The sequence below is a fragment of the Anabrus simplex genome, chromosome 2, assembly GCF_040414725.1.
Source record: "Anabrus simplex isolate iqAnaSimp1 chromosome 2, ASM4041472v1, whole genome shotgun sequence".
Lineage (NCBI taxonomy): Eukaryota > Metazoa > Arthropoda > Insecta > Orthoptera > Tettigoniidae > Anabrus > Anabrus simplex.
The window spans coordinates 878,073,926-878,089,929 of NC_090266.1; the positions used below are offsets into that span (position 1 = coordinate 878,073,926).

At 40.5% G+C, this 16,004-nt stretch overlaps 1 protein-coding gene across 1 annotated transcript in view; it reads left to right on the top strand.

The window, feature by feature from the left end:
• Cht6 (Chitinase 6) overlaps window positions 1-16,004 on the top strand; it is a 526,853-nt gene that overhangs the window by 418,521 nt on the left and 92,328 nt on the right. Inside the window, exon 13 of the mRNA XM_068226058.1 lies at window positions 133-295. Coding sequence (XP_068082159.1) covers window positions 133-295 — 163 coding nt within the window. The remainder of the gene's footprint in view (window positions 1-132; window positions 296-16,004) is intronic.

The window sequence follows — 16,004 nt, forward strand, 5'->3', positions numbered from 1 at the left end:
AAATTTGGCCTAGTACCTGAAAATGGACCTTTTTTTGAGCAATGCTGTTTCCTGATAAGCCACTTAATTAGGAATCCTGATCATTAACAATTTAATTAATGAAGGGAAAGTAAATTTTTGATGTTTTTGCAGGTGGCCTGGAACAGTTGGAGAAGCAACTGAAGCTACAGGAGAGCGGTAGGCAGACCACGGCTGCTGGCTTCAGTAAGAGCCTCTATGACAGAGTCCTCAATCGCACCACAAATAGAAACTTTGCTCCTAACCCCACCGTTGCTGTAACCAGCACCACCTCAAGGTAATGAGATTTTATGTTCTGCTTATAACTACCAACACAGTCTCTAGAGTCATATAGTGTAGTGGCCTTCTAGTTCTTTGTGATGGGATCCACTTCAAAATGAAAGAACCAACCTTTCAGTTTGCATGCTGAGATCACTATCCAGCTGAATTTTTATGAGGATGTGGAGGAGAAGGAAGCTTGCAGTTTAGGATCACTAACATATGTGTCAACAATAGAATTATCTGTGCTTTTAGGTTAAAGATGGGTTAGTCCAAAACATAATTTGCTTTTATAAAACTAAATCTTACAATATTAAAAATAAATGGTGGAATATATACTTACAAAAGAAGTTAAGCAATCAGAAGTATTAGTCTAGTTTGGGCATAATTTGGTACACTTGCGTACCTTCGATAGATGTGTAAACAATTAGAGTTGCAATGATCTGTGGCATCAAGAACAGCCCCCAAAGTGCATTAAGAGTGTGCTCATTATTATATCGGTAGCATTACCAGCCATGTGCGGAGGGTCGATCAGTCAACGCAACGAGAGGTTGCCAAACTCGGAGGTACAGTATGTCTCATAGATGCATTACCAACACATGGCAAAGTTTGACAGTGGCCATATTGTGGATCTGCATTAGGCCGGTGATTGTATCACACAATTGTTAAGCATGTCGATATTCAGATGTCACAGTAGACCGGTATTGGAACCAATGGGTATGTGAATGGCTCCCGTACACATCGTTAAGGTTGCGATAGACTAATACAGATCACACCAAGGGAGGATCACTGTGTTGTACGTCAAGCACTATTCAACTCCCTGAAATCTGTGCTTACCATCTGGAAAGAGTTATTGGCTTTCTGCAACAGTTCCTGTCATCTCGTACCATGTCTTGACAACTGTAATAATAATAATGTTATTTGCTTTACGTCCCACTAACTACTTTTACGGTCTTCGGAGATGCCGATGTGCCAGAATTTAGTCCCGCAGGAGTTCTTTTACATGCCAGTAAATCTACTGACATGAGGCTGTCGTATTTGAAAATACCACCGGACTGAGCCAGGATCGAACCTGCCAAGTTGGGGTTAGAAGGCCAGCACCTTAACTGTCTGAGCCACTCAGCCTGGCTCTTGGCAACTGACTGATGTTTCCTTGTGTTTTTCCACAATTTTCTTAGAGTGGAAGTAGTGCCTTTTGAAGAGATATTCCTCAATTATTAAGAAAATATTTAGCAGAAATATGCACAAAATATCGTTCATCACAACTAACCGATTTGTACAGCTCCACAACAAGTAGTGGAGACTCATGCAGCAGCGTGCAGCATGTGCTGTGAGGAAGGGTAGCAGGAGTATATTTTTTGTCAAGGTCATGGACACTGAGGCATGATTCACCCGCTTGCCATGCCCATTCGTCAGTCTGGCAATCTCCTCATTCAATATGTCTGTGTAGTTCTGTCTAATATCTGTTATTTTGTTAGTGTGCAGTCAAATACTAAATGAGTTTTAATTGCATAATGTATTTAATAGTAATACATGTGTAATTATTGTTCCTTTGGTGAAAGTTTTATTGTATAGTACTGAACAAAAGTCTCAAAATCTATTACTGCACCTAAGTTAGTAGGTTGGTAGACTGTGAATCTTTACTCAAAGAGCATCCTAAAAAAAGAAAAGAAAAGAAAGCATTTTGTAGCAAGTTTTCTTCAATTTTGATTTACTCTTCGTCCCCTGCCGCTATATTCCTCAAACCTGGATACTTTTGTTTATCTATACATTGTTGTTGCCCCCCCTCCTCCCTCACCTTCCAAATCACTGGAGCGAAAACAGGTAACTGTAGAGTTGTGCTGTAACGGGTAGTTGGGATAATCTCTGTTCTGACTACCGTGGACAACCATCGTGTGTGAGTATTGCGGTGCTGAGAGGAGGGAATATATCCTTTGAATGTTGTGGACACATACCAGCCCTACTACTTGCATCATGGTATGGAGAGCAGCAATTGAATGACATTCTGCATTCTTGTGTGTTAATTCTCATGACACAGCTCTCTGGTACAAGCTTTCAACAAGACAACGCCCGTCCACACATGGTAAATGTATCTGTGGACTGCCTACGTCACGATGAGATACTTCCATGGCCAGCAAGGTCCCCTTGTCTGTCCCCAATGCAACAAGCATGGGAGCAGCTTGGATATCAACTTTGATCGAGTGCTGATTTGTAGCATATCAAAATCCACCTATAGCAGATGAATTGTAGACTGACTTTCCTCAGTAGAGAATACAATGGCTGTTCCCATCCGTACTGAATTGGTGCATATATCCAGGCCCGAGTGGGTGCTAAATTCTACTGACGTGGATGGAACAAGCAGATGTGTCCATTCTGCCAACACAGTGCCTATCTGTTCAGGGATTGTCATCATTGCAATACAGTCACATAACCTTTCAGCATATGCATTTTCATTTCATTTCCACTACTCAATGTAGGTACTTAGTGAGCTTTTATTCCTTTATCAGCAAGTGTATTTGCAAGGATTAGTATTTTAAAGTACTGTACCTTCCTGAATACCTCATGCAAATCAATAAAAGTCTACTTATAATTAACTTAACCACTTAATTACTTTTGTTTATAATAACAGAGACTGTATACAAGGTATATCGGAATTATATTGACAAAAAATTAGGAATGCCCTTCGTGTTATGTTGAGAAGGATGGTGTGATCGGATTGACAGAGAAAATGATTCTTTTCGGTAAAATGAGGTAACATTGTTACTTCCGAGAGCGATTCAAATTGATGAACTTGCCCATATTTGCTATGTCAGAGAACCAGCCACTGCTTGATGCTGTGTATCAGAGGAGGGAAAGGAAGGGACGGGAAGTGCGAAGTGGGTGTCAGAGGTAATGCTCGGTGCGAATGCACAAGATTCTCGTTCGTTTCCCGCAGTTGCTTCCCAGCCCCAGCAGGAAATGTATAGTTTGTTCTGCACACATTGAATACCAGACGAACCCGTAGAAAGAGAAGAACCGGGCGAGTTGGCCGTGCGCGTTGAGGCGCGCGGCTGTGAGCTTGCATCCGGGAGATAGTAGGTTCGAATCCCACTATCGGCAGCCCTGAAGATGGTATTCCGTGGTTTCCCATTTTCACACCAGGCAAATGCTGGGGCTGTACCTTAATTAAGGCCACGGCCGCTTCCTTCCAACTCCTAGGCCTTTCCTATCCCATCGTCGCCATAAGACCTATCTGTGTCAGAGCGACGTAAAGCCCCTAGCAAAAAAAAAAAAAAGAGAAGATGAACTTGTATCAAGAATACAGGCAGCTTTCCAGGTCATTTGCGACACATCACACATCCTGAACAGAGTCCAAGTGTAACTACTACACCGTTGTGAACTGTGCATCGAAGTAGGAGGGGGCCGTATTGAACATCTACTGTAATCAAAGCATTGGGCATATTGTTTCCTTCGTTCAGTATTTCATTCCATTTATAATGTAGTGAGTGAAGGAATACACAATGTTGGATGACAGAATTACATCTTCGAGCATGTTAAATAATAAAGAATGTTACTGCGACCAACAGACAAGATAGATCTGGTGCATTCCTTGTCTGGCAAGCGTGTCTTAATTACAGTGTATTCTTGTACTGTGTGTGCAGTTATGGCTGTTTGCCTGTAAGAGACAAGGACAATCCTGTGCGACTCAAATGAGGTAACTTGTGCATATGTACGGAGCATTATCTCTGTCTCTATCAAACACCCCACTTCCCCTTTCTCCCCTTCTCTTACTTGAAGCATGGCAGCGGCTTGTGCTCTGGAAGAGCAAATACGGTGAGTTCGTCAATTTGAATTGCGCTCCCGGAAGTAACAAAATAACCTCATTTTCTCGAAAAGTAAAATGTTCTCCACCAATCCGATTGCACCATTGTTCTTAACATAATACGAAGAGCATTCCTTATTTTTTTGTCTGTATAGTATTTATACACACTGTATATCTGGATGAGTAGTTCTTGATAAAGCAAATATTTTTTACAAAATCCAGCAAAGACCACAGAGACTATTAAATACAGCAGCATATCATGATTCATGTCTTTAAAACTATTCATTAAAATAATGTTTAAGATTATTTTAATGCCGGCCCCGTGGTGTAGGGGTAGCATGCCTGCCTCTTACCTGGAGGCCCCGGGTTCGATTTCTGGCCAGGTCAGGGATTTTTACCTGGAGCTGAGGGCTGGTTTAAGGTCCGCTTGAGAACATGTTTCAAATTCTTTTTCTTTCTACAAACTGGACAGTACACAACTACACCATCTGTTGAATAACCACAATAACCCGACACTGATCGATTTAGGTGTGATATAACTAGTGCAGGGAAGTCCCACCCCTACCCTTTCACACAATCATTCTTTATGAAGTGGAATGGCTATGGCTATGGAGCCAAGCTATGCATTTTGGAGGCGAGTGGGTTCAAAACCCACCATCGACTGTCTTGAAAATGGGTTTTTATCGTTTCCCATTTTCACTTCCAGGCAAATGCTGGGGCACTTTCTGTTCATAGGCCACAGCTGATTCGTTCCACCTCCATACCCAGTTTCATTCACCATCATTCATTTCATCTTCATTAGCCCCTTAAATGAGGTTGGCATCTGGAGAGCCATTGGTCCATAAAAAAAGAAAAAAAAGCCATATAATTTCATCTTGCCTCATACCTGACGCCGTATAAAGAAGCATAACTAGGGTGTAGACATATACACTGAAATATCCAGTTATGTTGAGAATGTGCAATGATGCCAATAAGACCGAAAAGTGCTTTTGTGTGTGCACATATTCATTTTAAAATATCCACATGCTAGAACAAGCTGGAAACATATTTCCCCTGAAATGTAATGTAACTTAAGTGTGATACAGAAGTATTTTTTGGTATTTGATCGCTTTGTGCCTGTATGTCATCAAGTCATATACTCATTACATTAATATAATTTCTCCAAGGTTAAAATAAATTAATTAGCAAGTGAGTTGGTTAAGCGGTACTACTCATATAGAGGGAGATGGTGGGTTCAAGCCCCATCGTCATCAGCTTGGAGCAAAATGTTCAGTGGTTGCCAATTTTCCAACCAGGAAAATGCCAAGGCTGTTCCTTGAAAAAGGCCATGACTGCCTCCTTCTCAGACTTAACCTTTACCTTTCCCAGGTCACTAAAATCCTATATACTGCTAAGGATAAAACAGCATCTCTTTTGTTACTCTAATTTATTTCAGGATGACCCAGTTAATGCACACACACACACATAATTATACAATATAAACCCAGACCATCCAACAGCATTTCTACTCTCTGAGACCTAAGCAGCTATATGGGAGGCACGTGCTTAGTTGTTTACCTTGCAAGGAGCATGCACATGTTTGACCTAGCATCAATAGCCAGTCTGAATCTTAGCTGTTAACATGGAGAGACAGTTACCATTGCAACACCTTATTTTCATGTAAGAGTTATTTTAAGCACAAGTCGCTCGACAGGTACGTGATGCATTTGTTCAGCAATTTCCTGGTGAAGTGCCAACTTCATGAGCACAGATTCATGTAATTGTAAATAAATTTGAAAATACTGGCTCAGTGCTCAATAAAAAACATGCACGCACACGAACAGTTTTAACAGAGGAAATGCCAGATGACATTGGAATGAATCTTGAACAGTCACCAAATAAATCACATACAAAATTAACACATAGGTTTTGATTTCTTCTATACACAGAGCTAGAAAGCTGTTACGCATCAAACTGTACAGGTTTACACAAGCCCATTGCTTATGATCGAGCCACAAGAGCGAGATATTGTGAGTGGTTTCATGCATCATTGAATGATGTTCATTCAACAGCAGAACGATACTCAAGTTATAGATTTTGGATGGTTCAGCACCACCATAAGCCCCTGGGAGAGGCCTCTGCCTCAAGGAATATGCTGACTAATAATCATGACATCACAGCACGGGCGGTTTGAAATGCAGACCGCTGGCTAAGAATGCACCCTTAACCTCACATAATGTGACGCTGGATATGTGTTTCGGCCCCAGGCATACTTTACAGGGGTGTTAACATTGCAGAACCAAGCTCGATGCCCAAGAATGCAAGCTTAACCTAATAGCCAGCGTCATCATGAATAAGAGTGCAAGCTTAACCTAACAGGCATGGATTCGACTTCAGGCTTAACCTTACAAGGGTGTTAAGTTTACAGACTATTGTTTGAAATTCGATCCCAGGCTTAACTGAACTACACAAGATGGTAATAATACATTGTTCTTATGAGATGTGGTTTAGGACTACTTCAAGGGCTTTGGAGCTGAGCTAATACTTTTGAACATTGTGGTGGTGACACATTGTACTAATGGGAATAGCGAGATGGTGTAATGCTAAATGCGTATACATTGCTTATACATGAATAATGTTAGAAGGCAGCCGGAGGGTCTTGGAGTTGATGGACCGCATAACAGGCTAAATGGCAAAAGGGCTTAAGGGCACTAAAGTGCTAAAAAGCACTAAAAAGTTGAAGTGCACTCAGGAGCACTAAAGGGCAAAAGTGCTGAAGAGCAATGAAGGGCAAAAGGTTAAAAGGTATAAAGGATTAAAGGCCAACAGGGCTAAAAGGCACTTAAGGACTAAAGGGCACTAAAGGGAAAAATGATTAACAGGCAAAAGGGCTACTAGGCTAAAGGGCTGAAGGGCACTAAAGGGCAAAAGGACACAAAAGCAAAAAGGTGCTCAAGTCTGCAAGAATCAATTTCTGATTTTAGTTTTAGAGCTTATAGTTTTGAACTCTAGAAACTTATAGTAACCGACAGTACTTTTAGCATCGTTTAGAGATTAAAACTTTGTGTTCAGAACTGAAAAAAACTGTCCGCACTGCAACTGTAAGGGAAGTGTGGATGTTTGATCCATGAGCTATCCTAAGCTATTAGCTATACAGCATACATGTATGTGTATCTGGTAACAGATATTGACATGGTATACTTAAAATCATTTATAGACGATAAGGCTGAGTGAAGTACGGTAGGTGCAATATTGTCTTCTGAACAAAAGAATTAACTCTACGAGCAGGCTCATTTACCTTGAAAGAATTTTACTGAAGCAGGAAGTACAAAGTTCCTTTTTTGTATTTAGTCCAGAGCTCATAGTTATCATGCTATCTAGTTCTGAATATGGTACACATGTCTATCCATTTTCCAAGTTTATAACAGTCTAGCTGAGGGGTAAGTTTTTATGAAAAACTTCATGGTTATGAACAGTGTCTGGAACACTCAATTTTTTATTTTAACTTTTTGAGCCTTTATATATGAACACTAGAAACATTTAATTGCCTACACAAATGTTTACATCGCTTAGAGATTTAAACGTTGTGTTCAGAGCCCAAAAAAGTTTGCGCTACACCTGACTGGGAATTGAATCTGGGTCTCTTTCCTTTGGATCGCTGACTGTCATGCTAACTAAATGATTGTGCAATAAAAGCATGCATTTAATTCAAAACACCTGACCTTCGAGCTACAAGAAATTAAAATTTAAAATCTCCGACCCAACTGGGAATCGAACCTGTGACCTCCTTGGATTGAAGACTAAATGCAGTTCAAATGTCTAACTCAAAGCCACAGGAAATTAAAAGTTAAAATCACCGACCCGACTAGGAAAAATTCTCGACCCGACTGGGAATCAAACCCAGAGTTCCTTCCCTTGGTCTGCAGACCATCTAACCAGTTAACTAAATGATTGTGCATTAAAAGCTACAGGAATTAAAAGTTTAAAATTCCCAACCTCCCCGGGAATCAAATCTTTGGACTTCAGACTATTAAAGTAACTAAATGATTGTGTATTAAAAGCTTGAACGCAATTCAAACACCTGACTTTTGAGCTACAGGTATGAATAGTTAAAATCCCCAACCCGACTGGAAATCAAACCCAGGAAGCCCTTGGACTGAACATTGAAGAGCTTAAAGGTAATTCAAATATCTAACCTCAAGCTAAAAGAAAATAAAATTTAAAATCCCGATCAGACAAAGGTGGAATAACTCACTTATTATTTTATTTGGTTTAATCTAACACTTAGCTAAGAAAAAATAAAAGGTAAAATCCGTGACTTGACTGGGGATCGAAAATGGGACTCTGTATTAAAGTTTAGAACTGAATCTTGGCATTGACACACACACAATCATTAATTTTCCTACCTTAAAATTATTTCTCAACTCAGGTGGTTGAATGTTAGTATTTTGAAAAACTGTTTATGCATCTGCTCAATAGGATGAGTAGCTCAGGCCTCAATGTGCTAAATTTTTGAGTAATGAAATACTGCATGGTCATCAGCCTAACAGGCTGAATAGCTCAGGCATCAAAGCGCTAGCCTTTTGAGTCTCGATCTGCATGGTCATCAGCCTAGCAGAGATTATCATGAAGTTAGACTTAAGCTGAGTTGTGAGAAAATGGTTGAACAGATTCTAATAAAACACATAATGTAAAAGTTAGGAATAAGCTGCTATCACATATAATGTAAAGAATTTGTTCATGCAGGTTGAAATGGTAGTTTAAGGGGAATGACTAAAATTACATTCTTGCATAACAGCATTGGTAGCTGTTCTGTCAAAAAATACTACATAATGAATGTTGTAGAAAATACAGTTTCTAATTATTTTTGTCTTAATATGACTTTTTGCACATGCTATAATAAGATAGATAATCATAAATTTTGGGCCTTTGTCGAGTTGTGAGAAATTTTCTGTACAGAATGTAATAAAACTGGAATGTAATGGTTAGGAATAAAACACTATCATGTAGACAATAAATTATTTTTGTTCATGCTGAAGTAGTGGCTTTTGAGGATCAAATCTCTCCCTCATAACTCAAAGATTCAGGGTTTGCATTTGTTAAGAGGTCAGAGAGCAGTGGCAGTGGGTTCTCAGAAGCACATAAGCACGTGAACACCCAGTTCTAATGCATATTCATCCATTCATGGATAATTCAAAATGTTTCAATTGATCACTAACAGTTGTTCATTTCGGCTGACAATCCAGGGAGCTCACTGGAGGTAGTGCTACATGCCCAAAAACAATACACATGAGTATGCAGGTGATATCATGGTTTGTCCACAGATAACCCCATAAGCAAAAGCACTGTAAGGTATGTGTCTTTCCATGTACAACAACCCTCAAACCAGAGACAGTACACTGTTCACACCAAGGGTGCGCCACCTCCCCTGTTACTGTTTGTCACAGCTCCCAGAAGTTACTATTGCATTGCATCACCAGAAGATTTTGCCAGCAGGTAATTTTAAACAGGCATTTGTAATCGCGGAAAGATATTTTCTTTATATTGTGGATGGAGAATCGTTTTAAGTAAAACTGAGATGAGTACCGGTAAATGTGGTACGGTATGCATTATTTTTGTGGTTGTTGTCATACCTAGGTGTACTTTGTGCTATGTAATATTTGCTACAATACAGCATTGTTGCAATGTTTCTGTGAATTTTACTTTCACCGAGCTGAGTAGCTTCTACTAACAGTGGCCATGGCTTTACTGTGGCTTTTCATATCTGCATTCAGGAGGCGTTGGTGTTGGTCCCCTCTCCACTGTCCTGAGAATGGTTCTCCATGGTTTTCCATTCTCCTCACTAAGGCGAATACCAAGACAGTTACTGTTATGAGCCACGGTCGCTCCTTTCTCACGTTCTCCTCATCTCAAATCAATGCAGCAATCTCCAGACCTGAGAAAGGACATCACCCTCTATGAGACCTATCATGAGGGTACGGAATGAAAACATTTTAGTAGTAGTTGTAAATTTTATAATAATAATAATAATAATAATAATAATAATAATAATAATGTTATTGTTTTTGCTTCCCACTACTTTTACACTAGTCCCGCAGGAGTTCTTTTAAGTGCCGGTCAATCTACCAACAAGAGGCTGACTTATTTGAGCATCTTCAAATACCACCAGACTGAGCCAGTATCAAACCTGCCATGTTGGGGTCAGAAGGCCAGCGTTTATCTGTGTAAGCCGCTCAACCCAGCAGTTGTAGTTTTGTTGCACACTCACAAATTAGTCTCAGAAAAAAATGCATCCTCATTTGTAGGGTTTTAACATATTACGATTGGAGAAGGAACCTTACAAGGAACTTTTAGCAAAATGATTTAAGTAAGTACTTTTAGTGAAATGATTTAAATAAGTTACAGTATTTTATACTGATTTGCATTCTACTTTGGTACATTTGAGACATCAACAAAAATGTTGCTGTGAATCCTCACATAGCCACACAGATGCACACGAGATGCTGTCAGTTGGTACAATACTTTTATTTACATATATTCACAAATTAATACACACATAACCTTAATCACCGTATCACAAAACAAAAACACTTCACTTGTAGGATATCAACAAAGCCGCCATCTTCAAGCAATTGACAACTGACACAGAATACCACAGAGGTTACACTTTGAAACACAATTGAAAACAGATGACTACCGGCCAATTCAACATGGAGACTGCCTGGCTCGGCATGTCAGCCATATGCTACTAAACAATAACTCTCTTCCAATAACTTCCAAACCACAACTCGTCCAACAACTGTAACTCACTTCACCGTCAAGATTGTCATTTTATATAGGTGCCTGGACAGACTTCCAGAAGGATGCGTTACAAGAAATATCTTCGTGAAATTTCTAGAGTGCATAATACTCAGTTGATAATGTATGGAACATTCTCAATTGTTCTAGTGTCTATACCATTCTGGAAGTTACAGTGTGTTTCACAATTATGGATTACAATTTATATAGGGGCCTGTAGTGGTAACAATAAATTATAATATTAATTTACAGGTATTTACATTAATGGAACTGATATCAATGTCTACGTACAACACAGGTTTCATGAAATAACCTCACACACAATATGATCATTCAACTACATAAACAATAATAATGCAAATACTAACATGATGTAACACTTAACAGCCATACATACAAGTAGTAATAATAATAATAATAATAATAATAATAATAATAATAATAATAATAATAATAATAATAATAATAATAATAATAATTCAAGCTCGATATTTGCATTAGTTACCCATGGGGGAGAGAACATTGTTTCCAAGTTATACCTGTCATCGCACTTGCATCAAACCCCTGAACATTTTATTACGAGCTGCCACTATCGGAGAAATATATATAAGGTTTACTTAACTTTTGTAACAGAAATGAGTACATATGTTGACCAGCTTGATGTGAAAATGTGAAATCACGTAGGACTATCTTCACAGCCGGGGTTCAAATTTAGTATCTCTTGAGTGCAAGTTCATGGCCATAAGACCTAAAAACCATGTAGCTAACTCTGTGTAAGGAGAAAGCATGCTGAATCCAACTTAAGGAATCAAACAACTTATGTATGATCTGCCGATGCAGCATCAGGCTTTGAAACATTGACTTAGCCTTGCAAGACAAGGTTAGAAAGAGCATTAAGGTAAGTCATGGAACTTAGAGTGGAGTCAACGTGATGCCTGATGCTGCATGGATAAATCACAGGTAAGTTGTTTGCATCACGGAGTCAGAGGCAGCGTGCTTTCCTCTTGCACAGAGAGAGTTAGCTACAAGGTTTTTAGATCATATGAGCATGAACTTGCACTCAAGAGGTAGTCAGTCTGAACCCTGCCTCTGAAGATAGTTTTACGTGGTTTCGCATTTTCACACCAAGCTGGTCAACATATGTACTCATTTCTGTTAAAAGGTTAAGTAAACCTGAGATATCTCTCTCTCATTCCTTATAGCTCATGTAAACCCTGTATTTTTGAGTTGTGAGAGAGAGATTTGAACCACAAAAACTATTTCAGCATGAACAAAAATCATTTATAGTCTACATGATAGCATTTTATTCCTAACCTTTACATTCCAAGTTTTTATTACATTTTGTTGTAAAATACTCTCACAACTCAGCTAAAGTCTAAATTTATGGTTATCCCTGTTACAATGGCTTGTACAAAAAGTCATATTGAGACAAAAATGATTAGAAATCGTTTTTCTTATAACTTTTGTTATGTAGTACTTTATCGGAAGTACAGCTGCTAACGTGATTATACGAGAATGAAATTTTAGTCATTCCCCTTAAAGTACCATTTCAACAAGCAAGAACAAAATTCTTTACAGCCTAGGAGATAGCGGCTTAAATGCTTAAACTTTTACATTCTGAGTTTTATTAGAATCTGCTCAACCACTTTCTCACAACTCAGCTAAAGTCTAATTTCATGACTATTTCTGTTAGATGGATGACCATACAGTTTTCAAGGCTAAAAAAATAATGCTCTGATGCCCGAGCTACTCAGCCTGTTAGGCTTATGCCCATGCAGATTTTTCAAGACTCAAAAGTCTAGTATTTTGCCGCCTGAGCTACTCAGTCCGTTGAGCAGATCATTAAACAGTTTTTCAAGACTCAAAATGCTAGCATTCTACCACCTGTGTTGAGAAATAATTTTAAAGTAGGGAAAGTAATGATTGCATGTGTGTCAATGCCAAGATTCAATTCTAGACTTTAATATTGAGTACCGAGTTCGATGCCTAGTCAGGTCAGGGATTTTACCTTCTATATTTTCCTTAGCTCAGTGTTAGATGTTTGAATTGCGTTCAGTCTTTAGAGTTAATTCTTTTTCTGATAAGACTGTATCGCACCTACCATGCTTCACTCAGCCTTGTCGCCTATAAATGATTTTATAAAGTATACCAGATTCACATGCATGTATGTTGTATAGCTAATAGCTTAGGATGGTTCATGAGTCAAACATACACAGCCCCCTTACAGTTGTAGTGTGGACAGTTTTATTTCAGTTCTGAACACAAAGTTTTAAACCTTAAATGATGTAGGAAAATACTGTTGGATACTACATGTTTCTAGAGTTTGAAACAATAAGCTCTAAAATTAAAATTAAAACTTCAGTGTTCCAGATTTTAGCAATTTTTAGCCATTATGTCCTTTTGCCCTTCAGTGCCCTTTAGCTTTTAGCCTATTAACCCTTTTGCATTTTAGCACATTACCGGTATTGGTACATCACAGAGCTGAGGTGAAGTTTTTGTTCGACGTAGATACCAGCTAATTTGGTATTGTGCGTGTCCTGCCTCAGGTCGTGGACCACGAAGAGAGGGTAAAAGCATACTTAAGTAAGGCCCTCTCTAAACTGGAAAGAAATTACTGCATCACCCCAAAAAGAGCTGCTGGCCATTGCGAAGACCTGTATGGCCAAGAATTCCTCATCAGGACTGAACATGCATCACTCAGGTGGCTTCAAAATTTTGAGAACCTGGAAGGACAGCTCGTACAATGGCTGGAGAGACTGCCGCAGTACAACTATGGGATCGAACACCGCAAAGATCACCTACTTTCCAATGCTGATGCTCTGTCCTGAAGGCCATGTCCAGAAGACTGCAAGTTCTTCTGCAAGAGGGAAGGTGAACACGTTCCCTGCCGAAGGACCATCGTGGAATCCGAGGGAAGATGGAGTCGCGATGACGAGAACATCGGCTGCTGGCCGAGTTCAAAATCGTCCGTGTTCCAGGGCCTCGATGGATAAACGTCAGTAACCTCAGCCACAAAACTAAGTCGTACTGCTCACAGTGGGACTCATTGGTGACTAGAGATGGATTGCTTAAACACGTCTGGGAAAGCGGCGATGGGAAGGCTCTCCGGGAGAAGGTGGTTGTCCCATGCACTATGGTGGCAGAAGTCATGAAGAAGCTTTGGGAGGGCACCTCAGAATCAAGAAAACCTTGGAAAAGATCTAAGAGAGGTTCTACTATGTGTGGTGTCGTTTGGACGTGGAAGACTTCTGCACTAAATACAAAATGTGTGCTGCCAGCAAGGGACAAGTCTAGAGACATAAAGAACGAATGAAGGCTTACAACATGGGTGCACCCCTCAAGAGAGTGGCAGTTGATGTAGTCGGACCATTCTCTGCCAATGATGTGGGAAATCGCCATATACTCATCGTCACTGACTATTTCAAGAAGTGGCTGGTGGCATATGTGCTTCCAAAACAGGAGGCGATTAGATGGTGGAAACCCTCATGAACGAGCTCGTCAACAGATATGGTGTACCATTAGAGCTGCATTCCGATCAGGGAGTCAGCTGTCTTCCAATATCTGTGCCATTTTTTGGGTATCCAGAAGACCAGGATCAAGCCTCTACATCCCCAATCGGATGGAATGGCGGAACGATTCATTAGGACCATCAAGAATCACCTACGAATAGTCATCAGTAAACATCAGAGGGAGTGGGATCATCATCTTCCCCTGTTCCTCTTGGCGTACTGGTCTGCAGTGCATGAGGCCACTGGATGAATACCGGCAAAGACATTGTTTGGGAGTGAAATGCGCCTCCCGGTGGATTTAGCATTTGGCCAACCAGATGATCACCCTATCCCTACCGACCAGTACTGCCTTGATCTAGCAAGGAAGCTAGATGATGTACATGCTGCTGTCCAGAAGAGATAGAGTAGAGAGCAACCAAATGAAGGCACGATAAGACCAACGAGCAGATGCTACCAGATATCATACAAAGACCTGGTATTGTATGGCTGTATAACCCCATAAGTAAGGAAGAGGAGCTTGTCCCCCAAACTACAATTGGCATCGAAAGGCCCTTACCATGTTATGAAGAGAATAAATGATGTCATCTATTACACTCAACAGAGCCCAAGAAGCAAGATGAAGGTGGTGAATCGGACCAACTGGCACTTTACCAGGGAGCAGCTGAAGCAGATAACTGATAGAGATGATCACCTCTTGAAGAGGGGCAATATTACGTTCTCAAGCGACAGTCAGCCTTGTCACAGCCCCTTCGGTATTACCTGATCAAGATTTTGGCCATCAGTAATCCCTTTGTTTGAACATTCTGATATTCCAGCTCCACAATGGCCGTCAAAACTCCAGCAGCTCCATCCACATCCACAGCAGCATCCATCTCGGTCCTTGCTGGAATGGTCAGTTCCTCTCCCAGCCTAACCTGGTGTAAAGCAGTGCTTTCCCCTGCTGATCGCATGGCGATTTCTTCATCCCAGTACCAAAGTGTGTTGGCGCTCATATGCAGAATGATTTTATCATCATTCAAAAAGTTGAGTCTGATGATTCTCTCACCCACAGTGTCTGCCAGAAGAACCCGGTGCTTCACTGTCCGCTACACTACAGAGAATTCCATCACTGTCTTGCCATGGACATGCGTCGTCTGTCCTATGGCTGTAGCTAGGCTAAGGTTCACCTGCAAGGGTTGAATTCTCCACCGTCATGCAACCTCTGGCTTGATGATGGTCCTCGTTGATTCAGTGTCAATCAGCATGCTGCACGCTATCCGGTCGATGACTTCATCCACCATTAGGCTGCGTTGTCTTGTTACTTGGGCATTGGATGTTGGGGCTTGACGACTGTCCTGAGCCAACATTCACACTCGAAGGCTGGCTAATATTCGTTTCCCTGACCACTCGTGATGTCATATGAAGGCTTTCATCTTCAGCAGTCTTTGCTATTCCGGCTTATGTGGTCCTTGATACCACAATTCCAGCAGGTGACACATCTTCGAGGCATTCGATGGCTTGAGCGTTGTTCTATTGCCTCATCCGCTGGGTTCCACTTGGCTTTGCAGAACCTTTCCACGGCTTCAAGGAAGTTGGTCAAGGACATTTCATCCTCTGGTCACAGAGTTTTGCATACTTCCAGCTGACGCACCCTAGTTTGC